This window comes from Physeter macrocephalus, chromosome 14 (genome assembly GCF_002837175.3).
Source record: "Physeter macrocephalus isolate SW-GA chromosome 14, ASM283717v5, whole genome shotgun sequence".
Lineage (NCBI taxonomy): Eukaryota > Metazoa > Chordata > Mammalia > Artiodactyla > Physeteridae > Physeter > Physeter macrocephalus.
This window is the reverse complement of record NC_041227.1, coordinates 134,905-159,304: the sequence shown is the minus strand read 5'-3', so window position 1 is coordinate 159,304 and position 24,400 is coordinate 134,905. Positions and strand designations below refer to the sequence as shown.

The following is a 24,400-nucleotide window of genomic DNA, read 5'->3' as shown; positions in this document are numbered from 1 at the left end:
GAGCTAGGTGGCAGCTGTCCCACAACCGCCCCCCGCCCCCCACCCCCCCGTCTGAGGACCCGGGATCCTGCGGGAAAGGTCAAAGTTCAAGCTGCTTCCCCTGCCCCAGACCAAGGGACCCGTGGACACAGAGGGGCAGCCGTGCCCACCATGCCGCCGGCTCCCAGGCGAGGTGTCTGGCTCCGTCCTGCCGGGCATGCTGCCACAGGGGACCCCCTTTGTTCCCTTGTTCCAGACAAAATCCTCTGCACACCCTGGGCCTTGACCATCATCTGATTTCCACGGTGGCCGTGGCCCTGGTGTCTGGGGCAGTGAGGGCGGGTCACCCGTGCGCTGTTTACCTGGAGTGAGGCTCCTTCCTCCTTTGTTGGTACGAGGCTGATTGCTCTGCATTTTCACGGTAAATTTGTTTTCTGAGTCGCTGTTGAAATTCTGGAAGCAGAGAAAATGCATTTGCTCCATCACCTTCCGGATGTGACAAGTCCTATAAAATCTATTAAAGCCTTTAATGAAATCCCTGCTCAGAGCTGCTCTGTGAATGAATGTGGAATCAGAATTTAAATTAAAATGTTGTTTTTGTCGTCTGGAGGCTTTGCCTGGGAAGAAATTACAGGGACAGCTCACCTTCTTGCCGTCCTTCTCAGGCCTGATGAGTGCTGCGCTGGGCGGCCCTCTGACCGGCTGCTGGGGGCCCTCCTCAGACCCTCCGCGCAGGGGGGAAGGCGGGTGCACCTGAGGGCCGGTATAGCCACTTGTGGCTGCAGATAAACGCGGTTACTTATAAACAGGGGCGAGCCCTGCACTCGCAGAGCCCACAGTCTGGGGGGACGGACGTGTCCAGAATCGGTGTCAGTGCCCAGAAAGCGGAGTGGACGCAGTGCAGGGCTGCTGGGGAGCTCGGAAGGTCCGTCTGGGGTGGGGAGGACAGGGGCAAGGACAGGAGTGGGGGTGGCTTGGCTGCGACCAGATTCCTTCTCTCGTCCTGCCCCGGGGACCTCAGACACACTCAACTGCCAGGTCTCTGGCCAGCCCTCCCCACGCTTCACCCTCCTCCAGGCACCCCTGCCCGGGGGGAGAGACACAAACTGCAGAGCCTGCCTCAGGACACCAAAAAGTGCTTGTCTTTCCTGCTTTCTGGGGTGGCAACATCGCCCCTTTCTTTCTCTGATGAAAAGTTCTAAAAAACACCCAGAACGTGTGCAGCACAGAGTGCGGGGGGGCAGCTCTTCCCAGAGGAGGCCCAGGGACGCCGTGCTGCAGAGCCAGGGGGACCACGTGGGGAGCAGGTTCAGGGGTTCGGGTGTAAAGTGTTGTGACCGAAGGAAAGAGGGGAGCCCCAACTGGATGTGGAATTTGTTTACCCAGCAAAGGTTCCTCCCCCAGGATGGGGAAATACTTACAGATCAACAAGAAAATCACCACTGAAGAGAAAAAAAGGCAACACGGGCTGTGCAGAGACGAGCTTTCCAGAGAGACGGAGGCAGTGGAAAGCTGCTTTTGGGGACCTGCTTGCTGTCTCCCTCTCTCCCCAGATGAAGAAGCGGCCCGACGGGTGCTGAGTGATCCTTGCAACCCTCCTGGGGGGCGGGGGCAGCAACGTCCGTGGGTGTGAAAGGGCGGGTTTGGCATGCAGAATGTTCCAGGCACAGGACAAGCCTCTCCAGCCCTCCTTGCTGTCCTGAAGTCCTGGGCCCTTGGCCGCCCAATCGGAAACATGAGCGTGTGGTCCCTCCCGCCAGTCCCCGAGGCTGTCTCTACAGCTCCTGCCTCACGGGTCACCTGGGAAACACAGGAGGTTGGCAAAAGGGACAGCTCAGATACTCCACGCGTGAGTGGGTGGACGTGAGTGACTGCTGCGGCATGGGGAACGCATCTAGCTTGAGCCCTGGAGAGCCTTGTCTGTACACCAGGGCTCCCCGAGGCACCCAGGGTCATCGGCTGCACCCAGCAGCAAGGAGACAGGGTCATTAAAAACGGAATGAAGTGACGTGATCGTGTATGGGATTTGCGTCGAGATGATCTTGCGGCTGTGGGTGTCGAAGAGACCAAACAGAGGTGGCCGGAGCTGATCTTAGAGTTTGGCAATGCCCACGTGGGCGGTACTGGTGTTCTTCTCTCTGTTTTTGTGTGTGTTTGAGATTTTGTCAGGATAAATTGCAAAAGACTTTGAAATGTCAAAAACATGTGTAGGGTGTCCTGTTGGCTCACTCTTGCAGGTTTTTTGCCTTTCGTTATCTTTGAACTGTTTTGTAGCTCTACAATGGCAGAAAATTGATAGTATTGCAAACAATTCTGGTTCATAGAAATGCAAATTAATTTTGTCCAGTGGAAGGTAATTGATGGTTGCCCTTTGGGTACTGACCGGTCTTGCTTGTACTTACAAATGCATTTCAGGGTTCTGGGTCGCCCAGTTGTGGATGTGTCTGTGGTTTGGATTCTTCTTTGATCTGGGTTGTAAAATGTTACTGGTGTCTTCATGAATGATTGCTGTGGGGCGAGTTGTGTCCCTAGAAAGACATGTTGAAGTCCTGACCCCCAGCCCCCGTGAAGGCGACCTCATTCGGAAGTCAGGTCTCTGCAGATGTGACTTAGTTGCGGACAAGTCCTCATTAAAGGAGGGAGATTTGGACACAGACACAGGAGACACAGGAAGAACGCCAGGTGATGACAGAGGCAGAGATTGGGGTGATGTGTCTATAAGTCAAGGAACATCTGGGGTCATCAGAAGCTGGAAGAGGTGAGGAAGGAGCCTCAGCTATAGCCTCTGGAGAGAGGGTGGCCCTGCCCACACCTTGATTTTGGAAATCTGCCTTCCAGACTGTGAGAGAATAAATCTCTGTTGTTTTAAGCCCCCCAGTCTGTGGGCTTTTGCTAGGGCTGGTAGGGGGGCCAGGGCACTCCATACAGGGAAACAGGCAGTGCAGGGCCTACAGGAAAGGCGGAGCCTGGTGGGAGGGGCAGCCTGGCCTCGCATGGAGGGGGGAGGTGGGGATGCGGTGGGGTGCGGGTGTGTCACTGGGAGGAATCTGGACGTTTTCCCTGAAGGCAGCATGAGGCTTTTGAAACACAACCCCCAAACCAACTAATTCTAGAAAATGTTAAAGGCTAAATTTTTGAAGGTGAAATCTTGGCCCTCGTGTCAAAAGCTCTTATTTCACTCGCTGTGTGCTAACTCCCGGGCCGAGAGCAGGGTGGGTGTCTGTGAGGAGGCTCCTGCAGGGAGGCCAGGGAAGGCCGTGTGGAAGAAGGCTGGGCGTTGAGGGTGGCTTAGATGTGTGCATGTATGGACACACGTGTGTTTGTAGGCAGATCACGAGGTGGACGCAGCCGGGGTTAGACGCACTGGAGGATGAGCGCGCTGCAGTGTAGACGCGTCACCGTGTGTGCGTTGTAAGGTGGATGCGTTGGGTGAGATGCAGGCAGGACCCTCTGCAGTACAGACCCACTGGCTGCAGTGCAGACCCTGCTGTGTAGAAGCATGTCTCCCGTGTCTGCTCACGGCTGCTCTGAGGCCTCTGGCTGGGCCTGCGCCCCGGGCAGAGAAGGGGCCATGTCCTCCCCAGCCAGGCCTGCCCTGGCCCCTCTCTCACATCCTGTGGGGACCCTCCTCCTTGCCCGTCCTCATGAGCCCCCGGCCTGAGCTCTGTCTGTGCTGGTGGAGCCCCGGGGGCGGGTGGGGGGCGTCAGGCCACATTTCCTCCCCGGGGTCCACGGCCGTTCCAGAAAGGGCCCTCACAGTGAGCCCGACCACACAGAACTGGGCCCAGGTGACCCGAACCCGAACCCTAACCCCATTTCAACAGGGTCCTGGGGACCCCCCTGGGTCCCCTGACCGCGTCCCCTCCCTCACCCTCCAGAGGTGGGCAGCGTCACGCCGTGTTTGCCCTCAAGACAGCTGCCAGCGTTCTTGGGGCCCCTCTGTGGGGTGGGCGGAACACGCCCACTAGACTCTCAGAGAGGCTGCCCCCAGCCCGGGGCCACCAACACTTCAGAATCACTTGGGGGTCCCCATCCCCAGGGCCAGAACCTCTTATCCTGAGTGGATAAGCTACAGGATTGGGAATTAAACAACGTGTATTTAAATATTTTAATATATTTTATTTTTATTTTTGGGGGAGGGGGAATAGGCCGTACAGGCAGATGATGCAAGAAGAAAATGGCCCAACAAGGAGGGGCGTGGTGAAAAAGAAGCCCCCTCGCCCGCTTCTCAGCCCCAGGGACCTGTGGCCCCTCCATCGTGGCCTGTGGGCCTGCAGGCCGTTCTGAGCCGCACAGACACCACGCCCCCACGTGCCCACACCCCCACCCCACATGGGCGGGGCGGTCCCGTCCACAGAGTTGGTTAGCCCTGGCTGATGGACATGTATGTAGGTGGTCTTCTTTTCATGGCCAGTGTCGCCAGTGATGTCCCTGAACCTGTGCCTTTTCAAGCGGAGGGCAGGCTTTGGGACAGCCTCCCGCACGTGCCGGGCACTCTTCACCTCGAAAGATCTGCTGCCACATCGCCCTCCGCAGAGCTCGCCCCACACCTGCCCACGCCAGTGGGCCCAGCGGTTTGTCCGCCATAGCCTCCCAGCATAGCTGTGTTAGGAAACCTTTGGATCGAGCGACTCTGCTGTTCAGAATTGCAGTTCTCGTACCACGAGTCAGGTTGAACAACTTTTAATTTATTTTAAAGTTATATTTTCCCTTGTTCTGTAAACAGCCTTGACCCAGTTTTTTTTATTGGATTGTCAGACGTTGTCTTATTGATTGGACAGGCTCTTTACATAGTAAGGCTTTAATCCCTAGACACTTGCAAATATTTTTCCTCGTCTGTTATTTGACTTTTGCTTTGTTTTAAAGTAGTTGTGCCATGTAGAAAATGTTAAATCATGTAATTTTACAGTTTGGTTTTGTGAGCTCATAATATGCTCTGCATTCTTCCTTCCGGTACTTTTATGGTTATTTTTAAACATTTACATCTTTGACCCATTTAGAACTTATTTTGGTATAAGATCCGAGTTAGGGATCTGTGTCAGTTAGGGTCCAGTAGCAGACAGACGGCATCCGGAAATTGGGAAATTTGAGGAGAGCTGAACAAAGGGATTAAGGTGTGGGCAGCGGGTAGAGAAACCACCAGTGAGAAGTGGGGTCCACCCTTAGAGCTGAGGGGACCCGAGAACCTGTCCAACAGGAGCTGAGACCTGGGAGTGAGGCCCGTGCAGGGAGGACTGCACCCTGATCTCCTGGGGGCTCCCCGCTGGACAGTTCCCACCAGCAGCCCAGAGGCAGCTGGTCCACTGGCACACCTGCAGGTCACCTCCGGCTCCGGGCAGGGTGGGACTGGCTGGACGCCAGACACGTCAGCCCAGGATGGTGAACCAGTTATTGTGCCAACACACTGACTTAGGAATGGGTGGTTTGAGGGCTCCCCAGGGGACTTGGACAGAGCCCCCCCAGGGTGCAGGGTGGAGCGAGGAGCTAGAGGGCTCGGAGGCCGAGGGGAAGGGCCCGTGTGAAATGAGCTGACCGCGAGCTGGACCCGCCTGTGATGGCCTTTCCTGCCCGGGACTGCCCGGTAAGCTGGTCTTTGGGGCAGTGGGGCTTGAGGCTGGCGTGTGGAGCCGAACAGAGCAGGGTCTGTGGGGCTGGGGAGGGGTCCCCCCTCCTCCCAAAGGGGGGACCAGAATGAGGGCCGCTTGCTGCCCCCTCCGTCCTTCACTCGTTTGTTCGTTCACTCGTTCCGCACATCCCAAAAGTTAGGATGTTCCTTGACGTAAAATTCAACATTAAAACAACGTTAAGCCGTAAGTTGGTGTAACAAAGTCCTAAGCATTGATGATTTGCCCCAGGATGACAATTTGGAAACTTCTGGGAGAAAAAGCCCAATTATTAAAACAATTGTTTTTGGCACCCTGCTTTGATAATGCCCTGAACACCGGCCCTAACTGTTAGAAACACAGGGTCCAGGTGGGCGAGGCCCTCGTGGGCGGGGCCCTCGTGGGCGGGGCCCTGACATGCAGATGCGGGGATGGGAGGAGGAGCCTGCGTCTGCTGCAGACCCAGAGACAGGGGCCTGACCGTTGTCCTGCAGGAGCTGCTGGTGACTGCGCCCTGGTGTGCGGGGAGCAGGGGACCCAGGGCCACTGAGGGTGGCACGGAGCAGAGTGGGGGCAGTGTGGGAGGTGGTGTGCAGAGGGGTGCCCCACGGTTCCTGGCCAGGTTAAAGGAGAAGGTTCCCTGGGGCGGCTGGGGGGAGGGGGGTCCAGGACCACCGGAGGCCCACCCCGCAGGCTACCAGTGCCCTGGCTGGGGAGGGGCGTCCAAGGACAGAGATTGGTTCTGCTGGTGACAGCAGAATTCGGGGACCCAGACGGCGGGCTGAGGGGCTGAGCCTGGTTTGCCTGGATGGGGTGTTTCCAGGCTCTCAGTTTTAACAGCAGGACAGTCTGGACAAATCTTTATGAGCTGACCACCCCCCTTGTGTATCTCTGTTCTGACGTGGCTGAGCTAGGTGGCAGCTGTCCCACAACCGCCCCCCGCCCCCCACCCCCCCGTCTGAGGACCCGGGATCCTGCGGGAAAGGTCAAAGTTCAAGCTGCTTCCCCTGCCCCAGACCAAGGGACCCGTGGACACAGAGGGGCAGCCGTGCCCACCATGCCGCCGGCTCCCAGGCGAGGTGTCTGGCTCCGTCCTGCCGGGCATGCTGCCACAGGGGACCCCCTTTGTTCCCTTGTTCCAGACAAAATCCTCTGCACACCCTGGGCCTTGACCATCATCTGATTTCCACGGTGGCCGTGGCCCTGGTGTCTGGGGCAGTGAGGGCGGGTCACCCGTGCGCTGTTTACCTGGAGTGAGGCTCCTTCCTCCTTTGTTGGTACGAGGCTGATTGCTCTGCATTTTCACGGTAAATTTGTTTTCTGAGTCGCTGTTGAAATTCTGGAAGCAGAGAAAATGCATTTGCTCCATCACCTTCCGGATGTGACAAGTCCTATAAAATCTATTAAAGCCTTTAATGAAATCCCTGCTCAGAGCTGCTCTGTGAATGAATGTGGAATCAGAATTTAAATTAAAATGTTGTTTTTGTCGTCTGGAGGCTTTGCCTGGGAAGAAATTACAGGGACAGCTCACCTTCTTGCCGTCCTTCTCAGGCCTGATGAGTGCTGCGCTGGGCGGCCCTCTGACCGGGTGCTGGGGGCCCTCCTCAGACCCTCCGCGCAGGGGGGAAGGCGGGTGCACCTGAGGGCCGGTATAGCCACTTGTGGCTGCAGATAAACGCGGTTACTTATAAACAGGGGCGAGCCCTGCACTCGCAGAGCCCACAGTCTGGGGGGACGGACGTGTCCAGAATCGGTGTCAGTGCCCAGAAAGCGGAGTGGACGCAGTGCAGGGCTGCTGGGGAGCTCGGAAGGTCCGTCTGGGGTGGGGAGGACAGGGGCAAGGACAGGAGTGGGGGTGGCTTGGCTGCGACCAGATTCCTTCTCTCGTCCTGCCCCGGGGACCTCAGACACACTCAACTGCCAGGTCTCTGGCCAGCCCTCCCCACGCTTCACCCTCCTCCAGGCACCCCTGCCCGGGGGGAGAGACACAAACTGCAGAGCCTGCCTCAGGACACCAAAAAGTGCTTGTCTTTCCTGCTTTCTGGGGTGGCAACATCGCCCCTTTCTTTCTCTGATGAAAAGTTCTAAAAAACACCCAGAACGTGTGCAGCACAGAGTGCGGGGGGGCAGCTCTTCCCAGAGGAGGCCCAGGGACGCCGTGCTGCAGAGCCAGGGGGACCACGTGGGGAGCAGGTTCAGGGGTTCGGGTGTAAAGTGTTGTGACCGAAGGAAAGAGGGGAGCCCCAACTGGATGTGGAATTTGTTTACCCAGCAAAGGTTCCTCCCCCAGGATGGGGAAATACTTACAGATCAACAAGAAAATCACCACTGAAGAGAAAAAAAGGCAACACGGGCTGTGCAGAGACGAGCTTTCCAGAGAGACGGAGGCAGTGGAAAGCTGCTTTTGGGGACCTGCTTGCTGTCTCCCTCTCTCCCCAGATGAAGAAGCGGCCCGACGGGTGCTGAGTGATCCTTGCAACCCTCCTGGGGGGCGGGGGCAGCAACGTCCGTGGGTGTGAAAGGGCGGGTTTGGCATGCAGAATGTTCCAGGCACAGGACAAGCCTCTCCAGCCCTCCTTGCTGTCCTGAAGTCCTGGGCCCTTGGCCGCCCAATCGGAAACATGAGCGTGTGGTCCCTCCCGCCAGTCCCCGAGGCTGTCTCTACAGCTCCTGCCTCGCGGGTCACCTGGGAAACACAGGAGGTTGGCAAAAGGGACAGCTCAGATACTCCACGCGTGAGTGGGTGGACGTGAGTGACTGCTGCGGCATGGGGGACGCATCTAGCTTGCGCCCTGGGAAACACAGGAGGTTGGCAAAAGGGACAGCTCAGATACTCCACGCGTGAGTGGGTGGACGTGAGTGACTGCTGCGGCATGGGGAACGCATCTAGCTTGAGCCCTGGAGAGCCTTGTCTGTACACCAGGGCTCCCCGAGGCACCCAGGGTCATCGGCTGCACCCAGCAGCAAGGAGACAGGGTCATTAAAAACGGACTTCTCATGACAGAAAAGTGGACCTGGGTGTCCCTGAGCAGGAAAACACAGAGGTGTGTGTTATTCACGCTGTGCAATGCCACGCAGGGGTTAAAATCAGCCAGACCAGCTCTGATACACCTCCACAGCAGTACCGATCGGTAAAGGCAAGTGGCGAAGGGTTTTGCTCTGTGTGGTCACGTTAAGTAATCTGCAGAGAGCGCTACGCGTGGGTCTTGGATGTGTATGTAGATGGTAAGCCAATGAAGACATGCGGAGAGATGATACAAACCGATTTCAGAGATGCTCCCTCTGGGGAGGATGGCAGAGTCCCGGGTGTGTATCGTCATCTATGTGTTTGAACATTTCCACGCTTGCAATTAAAAAAAAGGGTATATGGGGGATGGGACGAGGGGCCAGCATGCTGAAGGAAGTTGACCCCCAGCTGGTGGAGGGAGTGAGCAGAGACAGTGGGAAGGCTTTGAGGGCTCCAGGCAGAGTTCAGCAGGAGGAAGGGCTAAAGGGAAGGGGAGAGTACAGGCGAAGGCATCTGGGGAAGGTCTCGAGGGCCGGGTGGACTGTTGCTCAGCGGGTCGCATCGGTTGGAAGGACACCTTGGGAACCTGGAGCCCAGGGGGCACGTCACCGGCGTCACAGCCCAGCTTCTAGGAGCAGAGGCCATGGGGGTCCTGGGAGGGGTCGGTTCCTCTCCGTGCGGGCTTCACGGGCCTGGTACCGCTCAGAATAGGGCTGGGTACAGAGAGATGGGGTAGAGAGGGCTGGAGAGCTGTAGAAAGATCACCTTCCAAGGCTGAGAGTGCACTTAATTATGCGTCGCACACAAGACGTTTCACCAAGTAAACAGAGTTTTAAAGACTGGCTCAGTCACGGAGAGCTGTTTCCTGTGGCTCACCAAGTTTATAATAAACACAGTTAAACTTTTATTTATGGCACAGCTGCTAATTGCACCGTAAACGTGTTTTCATCAAGCGATTGCTGTTCACTCGCTTGCCCATCAGCTCGTTACCCGGCTCCGCGCTCCCAATATTCTCACTTCCAAATCCCGCTGCTTGAGGGCTTCCCTGGTGGCGCAGTGGTTGGGAGCCCGCCTGCCGATGCAGGGGATACGGGTTCGCGCCCCGGTCCGGGAGGATCCCACATGCCGCGGAGCGGCTGGGCCCGTGAGCCGTGGCCGCTGGGCCTGCGCGTCCGGAGCCCGTGCTCCGCAACGGGAGAGGCCACGGCGGTGAGAGGCCCGCGTACCGCAAAACAAAGAAAGAAACAAACAAATCCCGCTGCTTGAAATGTCTCCCTGCCACTCTCCTCCAGGCCCACCGGCCCAAGGCCATGCCCGCCCACCCCCGGCGGGCCGCCCCTCTCAGCCCCCAGCCCACTCTGACCCGCCATCCGTGCGCTGAGAGTCTCTCGTGACCAGGCACAGCGGTGGAGGCCCTGCAGGATGGCCCTGCCGAGCTGCCCCTACGTTCCCCCTCCTCCGGCTCCCCAGCCTCAGAGCCCAGCAGGCCTCGCCCCCTCTCTCGCCCCGTCTTTATTGCAGCCCCTCCGCTTGGCGGGGTCTCCCCACCCATCTATCTCTCCACACGACCAGGAATTACATAAAACTGACACCTGGGTCCCCAGCGCTCCCCCTTCCTTAGGCAGTGACCCTAGCACTCAGCCCCTGCCTCCGTCCCCCCAGGAGGTGGTCCTAGGGAGCAGAGGCAGGTCTCACATCTCTTCATACCTTTGTCCCATCCTGACCACCGCCTGTGTCCCGGGCGTGCTGAGAGCCCTTCCCTAGGCTGGGCCCCCCAGGGGCTCTGCTCCCCTCCTTCCCACGGCTTCTCTGCAGGCTGGCCCCGGGGCGAGCCGTGTCGTGCTGAAGAAGAGTGAAGCCAGAGCTGGTAGAGACCCTCTGGCCTCCCTGCCGTCACGCGGACACGCCGCCGCCGCCTGCCCCCACCCTCTGGCCTCCCTGCCCCCACCCTCTGGCCTCCCTGCCGTCACGCGGACACGCCGCCGCCGCCTGCCCCCACCCTCTGGCCTCCCTGCCCCCACCCTCTGGCCTCCCTGCCGTCACGCGGACACGCCCTCTGGCCTCCCTGCCGTCCGTCACGCGGGCCGCCCGCCCCGAGCGGGATTTCTGGAGTCCTCTCCAGGCACCTCAGGACAGAGACATTGGCTGGGTACGTCCTGTGTGCGGATCCTCCAAAACCTCCCCCCGAGGGCCTCCCCTCCATGCTGGGGGTCCAGCCATGCTGCAAGGCCAAGCTCGGGAGGACATGTTTGCTCCGGAGCCTCTCGGGAGGAAAGGGAGTGAGAGCCTTCCCACCCCACCGACCCCTTCATTTCTTAGATCCGACCTGATTAGAGCCCCGTGGATGAGCTGGGAGTGTCCAGACTGAAGCTGGCTGCTGGGAAAGGACTCCAGGGCCCCTCCCCCCAGGGGCTCACTCCAGGAAAAGGGAAAGACCAGGTTCAAAACAGGGCCTGGAGACCAGCGGGGGGTACACGGTGGGGTCACGTGGGGAGCCCCCGGGCTTTGGCTCCGTGCCAGGCTTACGCTGATCGGAGTCATGACCCCTGGCCCTGCAGCAGCCTGGCGGCCGAGTCGGCTGGGTTGCGGGACCAGGAGCCGGTCCGCAGGGCTGTGCGGGTCCCGAGCTGCACAGTGACACCCGGTGGCCGTGACTGCAGCCGCACCACCTGGGCTGGGGCAGGACTGGCCTGCTCTGGACTGGGCGAGCCCACGGCCGTTTGGGGCAGTTGGGTGCGCGTGTCCGAGGAGAGGCCTGGGAAGGGCGTCGCCTACTGTGTGCTAACCGAGGGCCTGGAGGCGTGCACGCTCACTGGGGGAACAAGCCCCGTGCCTGCCTCTGTGCTTCGAGCCGGTGAAGGGTCATTTCCTACCCACTCCCCTTCCCGCGTTTCCTGGTCCCTCCCCTTGGGGTCCAGGGAACGATCTGGCGCAAGCCGCTTTTTGAGCCCCTTGGTTGCGTGAGGGGACAGAGCTGTCACAACCGCACCAAAGTGCCGCGGTGAACAGAGGGCTGTGGCGTCTGGGCCGGTGACTGACGGGTGAGGACTGACGCTTGTCAAGGGTGTTGGCGGACCAGGGGTTGCGCTGTGTGCGGCCCCGGGGCCTGGTGTGGCGCCTCAAAGCCCCTCGTGTATCCTGCACGTGTAAGGAGACTGGGTCCTGTCCTGTCCAGTCAGCCCCGGCCTGTGTCCAGTTCTGGGGTCGGGCACTCCCTGGGTTTGAGTCTGGCCCCTTCAAATCTGGCAGGGGCTCGGGCTAGGCGGGGGGTCAGGAAAGAAAGAGCCGCCCTGGCTGAGGCCCTGGGCAGCTGGGAGGCTTCAGCTTGGCCTGGGGGTTGGGCCGCTGAATTCTCAACACCATCCTCCCCTTCCTTCACCCTCCCAGGCTCTGTTTTCAGTCGGTTCAATTAGTACAACTTTAAAGCAATCAGGGAGAATGGCAGTCAGGCCGTGCTGCGGGGCGATGCTGGGTGCACTCCTGCCCCCACCTTGTCCCCCAGCCTGGCAGCCTGGAGGGTCTGCAGAGGGGAGGGTGGGCAACCCAGGGGAGAGACCCCGACGCGGCTGAGACTGGAAGTAGGTGAGTGGGACGGACAAGGGACAGAAATCGCCTCCCCTGGGACCCCGGGCCTGAGCTTGCTTGCAGAGGAGACCAAGTGAGGGTGCTGGTTAGAAGCTCAGCCCCTGAGCCAGGGTGCTGGGTGCAAATCCAGGGCCCCTCCAGTCAACTTCTCCTCCCTCCCTCTCCGTCTTCCCCCCTCCTCCTCCCTGCTTCTCCCTCCCCTCCTCCTCTCCCTCAGTCCCTTGGGAGGGAAGAGGGGGAGGAGATTAAACCTCTGCTCTCTGGTGTTGAGGCCCCGAGAGTCTGTGACTTTCCCGACTGTCACAGCTGCTCCTGCTTCTGTGGTCTCTGGCCGCGGGGAAGGAGCCTGCAGCAGTTTTCTGAGGAGGGGGAAGTGTACCAGCCTCTGACCTCACTCCACGGCCTCCCGGGGCCCCTTGCGGGGTGGCCTCTGTTTAGGGCTCTGCACTCTGAACACCAGGGCAAGTGGGTGCCTGGCCCTGTGCCCCCGCACGCAAAGGCAAAGGCCTCTGGGCCAGCTCCATGGCCGCCTGAAGGAGGCGACCCCTCGAGCTGCGACACGGAGGCCTGGGCCTCCCCTCCAGGCAGTGGGGCTTGGTGGGGCGGGGCAGCTGCAGGGTCTGACTTTGCAGACAGAGCCCTTTGTGTCGGGACCCGCCCCCCCCAAGCCTTCCGGCCCTGCCCCTCCATACTCCCCCAGCCTCGCAAAGAAAGCCTGTGCTGGGAGCCTCCTCTGGGAGAACCCTGGCCAGCGCAGCCTCCCTCAGATGTGTGTGGGGTCAGCAGTCTACCGTGTCCTTTCCTCCTTCACCTGTCTACACTGGCCCAAGACTGGGCAGGCCCTGAGCTGGGCGCCGGGTGAGACAGGCCCCCCCCGCCCCGCTGCCCCCTCCTCCCCCAGGCGTTGGATTCTGAACAAACGATGACACAATACTTGGTCCATCTGTGACAAAGCCCACCAGGAGGAGGGGGCCCCGGCCTGGGGGAACTCTGAGGATGCCCTGACCTAGTCTGGAAGCTCCCAGGAAGGAGCTGGGTGGGGCAAACCCTGGGAGCGGGGAGGGAGCCGCCCTCCTGAGTGTGGCCCAGCTCCAGGGAGGGACGCGGGCTGAGGCCTGAGGGCAGGTGGAGGCTTGTGCTTTATTCCAAAGCTAAAGGGCCTGATGCGTGGTGGCTGCTGTCAGGTGGGTGCAGGGAGGTGCTGGGCGTGGGCCTATGGGGAGGGGTGGGGTGGGTGGGGTGGGGTGGGGGTCCCCTGCATCGGTAGGCGGACTCTCAACCACTGCGCCACCAGGGAAGCCCAAGGAAGACAATTTTTTCATGGTCGGGGGGCGTGTTTCAGGTGGTGATGCGAGCAATGAGGAGGATGGAACTTTGCTCACTTGCCCGCCCCTCACTTCCTGCTGTGCAGCCTGGTTCCTAATAGGCCTCAGACCGGTATGGGGGGTGGGGTGGGTGGGGTGGGGTGGGGGTGGGCCGGGCCCTCCCCTCCCCTCCCCTCCCCTCCCTGTTCTCCAGCCAAGGAAACGGCTGATAGGGTTCCCTAGGGACAGCTGAGGTGGTCTGGAAAGGAAGGGAACTGGCCCACCCCCAACTCTTAGCCTGACACCTGTGTCCAGCCACTCCGTCCTGCTCTGGCTGTCCACGCCCACACCTACCAGCAGCCTTCACTGGGCCCCATCACACTGAGCTGGAGCCCATGCCCTGTGTCTCCACAGCTGCCACTGAGCAGATGAGTGAACCCAAGGGGGAGGCTCCCCAAGGAAAGTGTGCTGAGAGGTACAGGGGAGCGGATCTCACAGCCCAGTAAAATTCTATGAGAAAGGGTGGGACAACCCATGGAGCTTTGGTCAGTTCCAAATAGAAAAAGCTCCTTTCTGACCTGCTGTGCCTGTTGTAGGGTTGAGGGCCTCCTGGTGGCGAGGGGCTGCTTCCTGTCCCCCTCTCCATCTGCCAAGGCTCCTGCATGGACGCGGGAAGGCGGAGGGGGCTCGGGGGCTGCCTAACGGCCAGCGCGGTCTCTCCTTGTGCGCGCTGTTCCCATTACAAGGTTTTCACTTCCTGATGAAGCAGTTTCCAACAAAATGGCCCCACGTTTCAGGCTAAATGTGAGGAACCACTCAGGAGAGGCAAGCAGATGAGACGCTTTGGAGCACCACCCGTGGAAGGCAGTCTGGCCGCAGGCAGCTCGTGGCGGGGCCCTCGCACGGCCTCTGCTCAGGTCTGGGGGAGAGACCCCGCAGGCACCGACAGGCACCCACCCCGAGCAGAGCAGACCGGACGCCGGCCTCGCGTGGCCTCTAGCTCAGTGGGAGAGGCACAGAGAGGCAGTGCAGGGGCCACGCCCTGGGGCAGGTGCGGGGCAGGTGCGGGGCAGGGGGCTCTGCCTGGCTGGCTGCAGGGTTTGCAGGCCCCTGGAGGAGGGGTGCTTGAGATGCAGCCTGTTCCTTCGTGTGGGCAATTGGACAGCGTCCCTGCTGTGGCCAGCAGGTGCAAAGGCCGATGGGAGTGAGACCCAAGAGACCTTGGTCTGGGGAAGCACGTGGCCCACGTGGAGGAAGGCCTCGTAATCTGGGGAGGGGGATGTAGGCAAGACAATGGGCCCTGAGTTGAGAGGGAGGTGGGCACCGGTGGACCTTGGCCCGAGTCTGGGTGCACACCCACCAGATGGCAGCTGCTGGGGGCGGGTCCACAGGGGCCCTCCTGTGGTTGGCTGGCTAGACCTGTAGCTTCTGGGCTTTTTTCCCGCCCCACTCCCCTTCGTGGGGGCAGGAATGGCGTGTGCAGGCACAAGCGCGCGCACACACACACACACACACACACACACACACAGATATGCAAACACCAGTATGCACACGCACACACGCACAGACGTGCACAGAGTGACCACACAACAGACAGGCACACACGTAAGTGCGCACACACATAAATGTGCACGTACTCTTGTGCAAGACGTGCACACTGGCACGTGACCACAGATGTGCCCATACAGACGTACACACACGTGGGCGCGCACAGCACACTCACAAACGTCCCCTCTGTGCAGCCCCGCTTCTGCCGCCGCTGTCGCTTCTCCCGGCCCTGGGTTCTTGCCCCAGGACAGTGGAGCTGAGGGCCGAGAGCGAGCTCGTGAGGCAGAAGGCCTGGACTCTTCTCTGGGCCTCGGCGCCCTGGTCTGTGGCCGGGGACGCTGGAGCCTGGCTCACAGGGTGCAGGAGGGATGTGGCGCAACAGTGCAGGCGAGGGGCTGGCCTGGGCGCTGGGTCCGGGTCAGGGTTAGGACGGTCCCTGGGAGCTGAGAACTTTCACCTCTGAACCCTGGCTCAGGAACCAGATCTACGGACCCTCGGAGGTCTGGCCGGGGTTGGGGGCTCCAGCACCCTCGGCTGGGCTCCGGGAGCCTGCCCGCCAAGCCCCGGAGATGGCTAGTTCACTACACCCTTGCGGGGTGGTCTGCACGAGCCCACCAGGGGCTCAGGCCAGCAGTCAATCCTGGAGGGTCGAACTGCTCAGGGGTTCAGCCCCGCCCCTCCCACGGCGGACACGGAAGCTGGAGCTCCCGCCCCCGCGCACCGGGTGCAGCGGCCCCTCGCAGGCCCTGTGCCCCAGGGGCTTGGGGTGGGGGCAGCACTCACTGCTGTGGGGCTCCCGCTTCCAGCTACAGGAACGTGGACTTGGCTTTGTGGCCACCCTGGGCAGGAGTCGCGAACTGAGACACGGGTGACCCCGCGCATGGGGGTCCGCAGACCTCGCGGGGGTTGGGGACAGTTGTGGGGGCGCCTCACGGTTTGGGGCCGCAGAGGTTCCCGCGTCTGGTCGTGGCTTCCTCACCCCTGCTCTAGGCTCCGCGAGGCGCACAGAGGCCCAGACGCTCACAGCGGGTTCCAGGCCGACCTGCCCAGGGGCGCTCTGGGCCTCCAGGAGCACACAGGCCCCTGGTGTGGAGACCGAGTGAGCGGCCGGCTAGGCACGAGGGGCTCCGAGGCTGGGCAGGCCCTTCCCGAGGGGGTGCTGGAGGACGGCGGGGCCGCGCCACGGAGCTGGGCCACGGCTGAGGTCACGGGGCTGGGGCGACTGGGCCAGGGGCAGGGAGGCCTCTGGGGGGACCCCCAGGGAGCCGGCTGTGGTTGAGGGCAGAGCACCAGCACAGGACTGGCCGGGGCTCGCAGGGGAGCGCCTCGGAGCCACGGCAGGGCGCCCGGGCCTCGGCCACGGGGCCGGGGAGGAGCGGGGTCCCTGTGGGCGGCTGCCGCAGGGCCCGAGGAGGACGGAGTGAGCTGCCCCGAGGAAGCTCGCGGGACCAGCTGGGCCAATCGGCGTCTGTTTGTTCATTTGACAGACACTGAATATGTGCCCCAGGCGGCAGGAGAGGCTCGGGGAACCTGGGTCCGTGCGCTGACACCCTCCCGAGGGGCTTGTGTCTCTTGGGGAGAGCCAGCCACGCACAAACCCGCCAGGCTTCCGCTACGTTCGAGGGTGGGAAGCGTGGCACGGCCAGGGCGTCCAAGGCGCTCGGGCTGCTGAGCAGCGGCCCTGCTGGGAGCCCAGGAACAGCCCGGTGTGGCTGCGGGGACGGGCGGGCTCGGCAGGCTGTGAGGTCCTCAGGGTGACGGGCCTGGCTGAGGTCGAGCCCAGGATGGGCTTTGGAGTCAGGCTGGGACGGCCCCTCCCCTGCACGGGGGTGCGTCCGGGCTCACTCCTGTGTCGCCCAACCCCGGCCCCTCTGTTCACAGGACGCTGCTTGGCTGCCAGGAGCTGCCCACCCATCCCTCCAGGGTGAAGGTGGAGGAAGAGGCGGTGATTCCCAGGGAAGCCTCCCGCTCTGGCTTTCCGTGCGTGTCTGCCTTCTCCCTGGCGTGGGGCGAGCTCAGCTTTTCACAGATGTGGTCATGAGCGCTCGGTCTTGCAAAGGGCAACGGCATGGCCAGGGCACTGCAGGCTGCCTGGTTAGTTTGGAGCCTAATGCGGTGTCTGGAGTCGTCTTTGATTTAGATACAAGTGGCAGCGTGTTTCCCGTGTTTCTCGGTCCCCCTCAGGGCCAGGCTGGGGGGCGAGACAAGCAGCGAGGGCGCGGGACAAGGTGTGTGGAGCCCTTCTGTGTGCCTTGCGTTTCCAGCTGAGTCTCAGCCACCTTGAGCCTGGCCCCGGGGCTTTGCCTGGTCTTGGGGCTCTGCGTCTGGCCCCCACCACCCGAGCCCCGCATGTACGCAGTGCACACGAGCGTCTGTCCCGCGCTCCCGTGCCGCGTGGGTGAGCCTAGGGGACGCTGGCCTGGGTTTTGACCTTCCACCAAGTCCACCTCGGCTGAAGCAGGGTGGCGCGCTGGGCCGTGGCTCTGCTGTGGCTTGATTCCGTGGCCCTCAGAGGAGCCCTCTAACTTCTCTGAGCCCATAAAGCAGATCAGATCAGCCTTACCTGAAACACAGTGACGTTTCACTGAGATAACTGTGTGGGCACCTGCTGGGGGGCAGTTACTGGTTGCTGCTCTTCCTGCCACTGCTGGATGTGAACGCAGACTGGTTCACGGCAGTGTTTCCGCGCAACCAGTAGCTTCAAGCCCGCGCGGTGACTGCCGTGCCAAGGTCACCGCGAGCCCACAGTCTGAGTGTCCTGTTCCTCGGCTCTGAGGCCCCCAGGCCCCGGGTGGGGGCCACGGCCCTTCCTCCTGTGATCCCGCTTATCCCTTCTGGGGTGGGCGCCTTTGGCCGCTCCAAGCACGTGGATGTCACCCCAAGGTCACCAGGGCTCCCCTGAGGCCGCCCTCCTCCCCGGCCCTCCTCTCCGACACCCTGTGCACGTTGGGTTCATCAACCCTCCCTCCCTGTGTCTGTGGGATTTGCATACAGGTGCCCCTGCCTGTGCAGCTGAGCGGTTGGGGGCGGAGCCAGCAGCCAGACCGGGAGGCCAGCCGCATGGGAACACGGGTGGCAGGACGGTGGCCCCTCGGAACGCGGGTTTTATTCCCTTGCCACCTCCTCAGAGCTGCAGCCGGGCTCCCGTGCTGTGGGGGCAGGTGGGCTCTGGTGTTCGGGGCCTCCGGGGGCCCCTGTAGCGCCGTCAGGTCCCTCTGGAGCCTTGTGCTGGCCACTGTCCGAGCCTGGGGACAGGGGAACAGGGGCACGGCCTGCACGGGCTTGTGTGAGCTGAGGACCTGCGTCTGCTGTAGATGGACGGGTCGGGGCCCCTGCCGTTGCAGGAGGACCCTCAGCCCAGGCTGCACTTTCACAAAGCCTTCCCGTGAAGCCTTTCACTCGGCCGGGCAGGCTGGTGCGCTGGGCCGGTCCGTGCGCAGCTGAGACGGCGCTGCTGTCTGAAATGTGTGTGAACCCCACACCCGCCTTGTGAGGAAGCTGCCCGTGAAGCGGGATGAACTGCGAAGGCGGACGCTGGGCGCGCACCCCAAGTTCCGTCACACGGCTCCTAACAGCCTGGAGGCCCCCTGCGTCAGAGCTGTCCCGCTGCCTGCTCACCACCGTGCTGAAGAGCGGGAGGGCGTGTTCCGGGCTCACGCCCCGCTCCCGGCCAGTTCTGGGCCCTTTCCCAGCAGCCTCTCCTGCGCCTCGTATCCCGGCCTGTGCTCCTGGGGCTGGGGTGGCCATGTCGGCCGGCCCGTGCCTCTTGTCTTCCAGACTCAGGGATGCCTGGTGTGTGGGGCTGGGGTCGACGTTGTCACACGGGCCTCGGGCTGGGCACTGGGCGGCCTTGCCTGGATGTGTCTAGGGCTCTGGAGGTGCGTCTCTGGTGGGGGTCAGGTAGGTAGGGGCACACAGGGTTCTGGGCTCCAGGGCCCTGTGGATTGTCACACTGCGGCCCCCAGTGAGCCATGTCCCCTGTGCCCAAGCCTGGATGTAGCCCTTCCCACCTGTGCTGATCGTTTCCAGCCAAACCTTGTGCTTATCCATCCATTCACCTGTCCATCTCCCCCACCCCACCTGTCCCCCGACCTGAGCTCCAGCCACCCACTCACCCATGCAGCCATTCATGTACTCACGGCAGAGGTGGGGCATGGAAGGGTCAGGGCTATTGATGGGCCAATCGCGGTCTCATCCGGTAGGTTCAGGGCCCTGCCTTTGTGTGCACAGGGTTTGCAGGGTGCTAAGCTGCTCTAACCGGCGAAGGCTGGGATAGCCAGAGCGTGAATTTGGTTGGGAAGCAGGGGACGCTGTGGCCCTGGGGCACTGGGCAGAGCTGCTAGGCCTGGCCTGCAGTCCTAGGTCCCGGAGGCCCCGAGGTCCGTCTTCCCTGTGGTCGTCCTGGTGGGTTTCAGGCGCCTGCCCAGGGGCTCCCCCGGCCATCTCTGCTCTCTGCCACCTTCTGGCTCTTCTCATGTCCCCATCAGGTGCCCGCTGCTCACTCCAGGCAGGGACTAGGGTGAGGCCTCGAGACCACCCCCTTTGCCCGCCCTCCCCCTGCCCCGTTCTCCCTTTGAAGCCTGGGGTGAGACCTTCCTCACCCAGAGACTTTCCCCAGCGCCCGCCTTTGGGGAAGCGGGTCCCCGAGGTCTCTCCTCGTGGGGCCGAAGGCCCAGACTCTGCCCGGGGGACTCCGGGCCCTCGCGTTCCGCAGCCACGTCTGCAAGGGGGCTCCCACGCTGGGTACCCTGCCGGGGGCCCTCTGTGTGGGGGGGTGTGGCGCCCCGCTCCCCCTCCTCGGGGGCGTCCTGCCTGGCTCCCTCGGTGGGATTCCTCTGCTTGGTGGGGTGACAGGGGCTCGGGGGAGCTGACGCCAGGGTCTGTTCCCCGAGAGCAGCCCCGTCCGGGGCTCCGGGACCCCAGCCCTTACCCCAGGGCGCGCCTCCACTCACCAGGGAAGCTGCCCCATTACCCCCAGAGTGTGGCGCCGGCCCCAGGCTGGCTTTTGGTCTCCAGTGGCGGGTGCGGCTGGAGCCACCCAGCGTCAGCATGTCCCGGGCTCCAGCCCGGCCGCCTCGGGGTGGAGTCTTGGGAGGGAGTGCTTCTCCCGAAGCCGCTGGGCTGTCGTCCTCCACTCAGCCTGTGCCCACCAGCCCCAGCAAGCTCTGTTCTTGTCGCCATGGGGGCTGGACGGCCAGGTGAGGGTGTCGCCCCGCTGGGGCTCTGCTGGGGGCTCCCCTCCTCAGAGCCCGTGTAGACATGTGTGGGCTGTGCTCTCGTGGCTGCTAAGAAGCAGAGGGCACCGGCCCAGCCTGCCATGGCAACCGCTGCGGCCTCGCTCTGGCCTGGGCTCCTGGGCGGCTTTATCTCTGAGGCCATCTGTTCCGGGAGAGAGTTCCAAAGCCATTTAAACAGAGCCTGGAGCCCTCTGTCCCCCTGCTCTTGTGCGCGCGCACACACACACACGCACACACGTGCACACACGTACACACGTGCACACGCACATGCAGATGAGTTGTGACCCCTGCAGGGTGCAAGGCCTCGAAAAGGACAAAATCAGGGGAGGCTCCCAGCCAGCCCTCGACGTGAGGGCAGCTGCGGTCCCCGAGCCCCGGGGCCTGTGGCCTCCTTGCTCCCTCACCTCTGTCTGTCTGTCTGTCTGAGCGCGTCTGATTTCCGTCTCCCCTCTCGGCTGCTTCTCCGTGTCCCACGCGTCCACCCTGTGCCCATCCTTAACCCTGGCCTCCAGCCACTGCCACCCGCCCCTCTTCCCACCCGCCCGGACGGGCGCTCTCGCTCTCGGCCCCTCGGACTGGGCAGTACCGCGCCCACGGGGGGCTCTGGTCCCCGCTGGCTCGACCCTGCAGAGGCAGAGGGCGAGCTGCTCACTCCCTCCGCGGTCTAGGTCCTTCTGTCTCCTCCTTCCTTCGCCCCCTCCTCCCAATGCCCAGGGCGGGACCGGGGCCACCAGACCTGCTGTCGGCTTCCTGGGGCCCCACGCTGGGGGGGTGGCCTCTCAGCTGGAACTACAGACCCTCACTCGGGGCCCCTCACTCTCTGAGCCCCTCACTCTCTGGGCCCCTCACGCTCTGAGCCCCTCACGCTCTGAGCCCCTCACTCTCTGAGCCCCTCACTCTCTCAGCACCTCACTCTCTGGGGCCCTCACTCTCTGGGCCCCTAACTCTCTGAGCCCCTCACTCTCTGAGCCCCTCACTCTCTCAGCACCTCACTCTCTGGGGCCCTCACTCTCTGGGCCCCTAACTCTCTGAGCCCCTCACTCTCTGAGCCCCTCACTCTCTCAGCACCTCACTCTCTGGGGCCCTCACTCTCTGGGCCCCTAACTCTCTGAGCCCCTCACTCTCTGAGCCCCTCACTCTCTCAGCACCTCACTCTCTGGGGCCCTCACTCTCTGGGCCCCTAACTCTCTGAGCCCCTCACTCTCTGAGCCCCTCACTCTCTCAGCACCTCACTCTCTGGGGCCCTCACTCTCTGGGCCCCTAACTCTCTGAGCCCCTCACTCTCTGAGCCCCTCACTCTCTGGGCCCCTCACTATCTGGACCCCTCATTCTCTGAGCCCCTCACTCTCTGGGCCCCTCACTATCTGGACCCCTCATTCTCTGAGCCCCTCACTCTCTGGGCCCCTCACTATCTGGACCCCTCATTCTCTGAGCCCCTCACTCTCTGAGCCCCTCACTCTCTGGGTCCGTCACTCTCTGGGCCTCTCAGACTCTGGGCCCCTCACTATCTGGGCCCCTCACTCTCTTGGACCCTCACTCTCTGAGCCCCTCACTATCTGGACCCCTCATTCTCTGAGCCCCTCACTCTCTGAGCCCCTCACTCTCTGGGTCCGTCACTCTCTGGGCCTCTCAGACTCTGGGCCCCTCACTTTCTGGGCCTCTCAGCCCCTCAGTCTCTGGGCCCCTCACTCTCTCAACCCCTCACCCTCTGAGCCCCTCATTCTCTGAGCCCTGTTACTTGGGCCAGCAGCCCTCTGATATCATTGTTCAGGGAGGAGCTATGGGGTCTCTCTGGGTCCATCTGGACCCAGGTGCTGAGCTGGGCTGTGCTCGCCCTACCCCGGCTGGCCACAGGTGCCCAGAGCCCAAGAGAGGCTGGTGTGACTACCACCCCCGAGAGCCCTGCAGGTGGGGAGCCCTCCCGGGGCTGCTGGCCAGAGGGGAACGCTCTTCAAACTCGAAGGGCCCCGCAGGTCACCTGGGGTCCTGTTGGGATGGGGATTGTGACTCAGCTGTCCAAGCTCTCGTCCCATCTTTGGACTCTTGTGCCGGACCCCCAATCCCTGAGCGCACTGAGTGGGGGGAGGGGGAGGGAGGAGGCTGAGGACCCCCCGAGCCCCCCAGGCCTTCAGAGAAGACCCTGACTTTGTCTCACGGCACTCTGAACCTGTCCAAGGGCTTTTATCGTGTGCTGGGTTATAAGGCCATTTGGTTTCATTAAGGGAAACAGCACAAGCGTTCCGAGGTTGCCCCGTTGTTCCTCTCGGTAATTAACTCCTTGATCAGCTGCGTCCAAGGACACGTTTCCCCAGGGTTTGGGAAGCCGGCGGACTCGGCATCACTCGCGGCAGGAAGCTGGCGTCTCCGAGTTTGGGAGGCCGGGGTGGGAGGTGCCGGGAAACGGTCAGCGATGACTCGGCGCGGGCCGACTGGTGCGGCCCCATCTGGGCGCCCGCGGGGCAACGTCCCCGATGCCCTCGCTTTGCAGCCGAGTCAAGGCGGGGCGGCCAATGCGGTGGAGGTAAGCGTATCTGTCCCTTCAGACGAGGGACCGTGACAGACATGGACGGGACCTCCTGCCCGGCCTCAGCACCCCTTCCCCGTTTACCCCTGTGCCCCATCAGCCACTGTTCCCCTGCGCCCCAAACTCCCCCATCTGCCCCCCATCTGCCCCCGCCCTCCCCTCTCTCCCCGTTCCCTCACCAGCCTCTCAGCACATTTGCCCGCCACCTTGCTGCCCTTTAACCAGGTGGCTCACCTTTATTTCTAGCCTCATCTTGCCCCCGAGCCTCCGGCTGGAACCCATGTCCTGGGGTCACCAGGGCTGTCAACCCCCACAAGCCTGCTCGCCCCCGTCAGCCCCTTTCGCTGCCCCTCCGAGGGCCCGGGCCGAACCCTGGAGTCCCATGTGCCCCTTGATTGGCCCCCACAGACCCTTGGCAGCCTGGCCCTTCCCCCCGCCTGTACCCTAACCTGGGCAGCTCCCCCCGGGGCCGCCCGCTTGCCCGGTTCCCGCCCAGCTGCCCTCACTGGAGACCTCACAACAGGCGTGGATACAGTCAGCGGCTGGCAGTCACGGGGCTGTGAGGGGACAGGGGACAGCCCGGGTTCTGTCCAGATTTCCCTCCTCCTGGCTCCAGGACAGAGAAGCCCGCCCCCCCAGCGCCCGTCCCTCTCGCTTGCAAAGCAGCCCGGGGTGCCGCGACTCACGCTGGCCCGAGTGCGGTGTCCTCACCACCCTCAGGCTTTATTTAAGGGGCGAGTCTGTGAGGACGGGGCCGTCCCACCACCCCAGGGGCCAGATCTGAGGCCTTCTGCTCTAGAGGAATGTCGGAGCGGGGCCCTCGGGTCTCACCTGCCCCTTCCCACCTCCCAGGGGTCATCCTCTCTTAGGCCCTTTCAAGGCCTGCGAGAGCTCACCCAGCCCCACCTCGCTGGTCTCCCGTAGGAACAGCGAGTGTGGGGTTCTCGCCGTGGGCTTTAGCTGCCGCAGGCTGCATGGGCCTCACCTGGCGGGGGCAGACAGCTGCACATAGACAGAGGAGTGCCCAAGCTGAGGGTGTGATGGAGACCTCGAGGAAGGTGACACCTGAGTTGCCTCGGGGTGAGTGCGAGGTTCCTCCCAGCATCAGGGAAACGCTGGGAGGGTTCGACAGGTCTGGTGATGGCCGACCTTATTGCCCCAAAGGCCCTGGTGTGCGGCAAAGGTTCACTGACATGGGGTAGGGCAGCAGGGGTCACCCCAGAAAGGCCTAATAGGTCGCACACCGACACGTGCCCCTCCCCTGCCCCTGTGGGTCCCCCTCCTAACCCCGCATCCCTGAGGGAGTTGGGCCTCTCTTCACCTTCCCGCCTCGCCCCAAGCTTCACACCTGGGTGGTGGGGAGTCCGTCGTTCCGGGGGCCACAAGGGCCTGCCCCCTTGGTCAGTGTTTGTGTTGCAGGCAGTCCGGGCTACCCAGACCTGATCCCACCCCACTTATCGTGACTGGTCTTTGACTGGGTTTCTGGCCTAACTTGGTCTGGGGTTAAGTGGGGCGAGAGGGAGGTGGGAGGAAGAAGAGGGGCGGGGCGAGAGAAAGGGAGGGGGCGAGGCGGGGCGAGAGAAAGGGCGGGGGCGAGGAGGGGGCGGGGCGGG

The 24,400-nt window shown here is 62.5% G+C and overlaps 1 protein-coding gene across 1 annotated transcript in view; it reads right to left on the bottom strand.

Moving 5' to 3' along the window:
• Window positions 1-24,400, bottom strand: part of LOC112066184 (collagen alpha-1(I) chain-like) — a 37,285-nt gene that overhangs the window by 10,012 nt on the left and 2,873 nt on the right. Inside the window, exons 3-16 of the mRNA XM_024128336.1 lie at window positions 23,694-23,772; window positions 20,802-20,887; window positions 19,979-20,113; window positions 19,628-19,861; window positions 18,509-18,815; window positions 18,144-18,271; window positions 16,643-16,738; window positions 15,202-15,282; window positions 9,091-9,175; window positions 7,114-7,247; window positions 6,064-6,231; window positions 3,851-3,918; window positions 1,906-2,027; window positions 625-758 (exon numbers count right to left, since the gene is read on the bottom strand). Coding sequence (XP_023984104.1) covers window positions 625-758; window positions 1,906-2,027; window positions 3,851-3,918; window positions 6,064-6,231; window positions 7,114-7,247; window positions 9,091-9,175; window positions 15,202-15,282; window positions 16,643-16,738; window positions 18,144-18,271; window positions 18,509-18,815; window positions 19,628-19,861; window positions 19,979-20,113; window positions 20,802-20,887; window positions 23,694-23,772 — 1,857 coding nt within the window. The remainder of the gene's footprint in view (window positions 1-624; window positions 759-1,905; window positions 2,028-3,850; window positions 3,919-6,063; window positions 6,232-7,113; window positions 7,248-9,090; window positions 9,176-15,201; window positions 15,283-16,642; window positions 16,739-18,143; window positions 18,272-18,508; window positions 18,816-19,627; window positions 19,862-19,978; window positions 20,114-20,801; window positions 20,888-23,693; window positions 23,773-24,400) is intronic.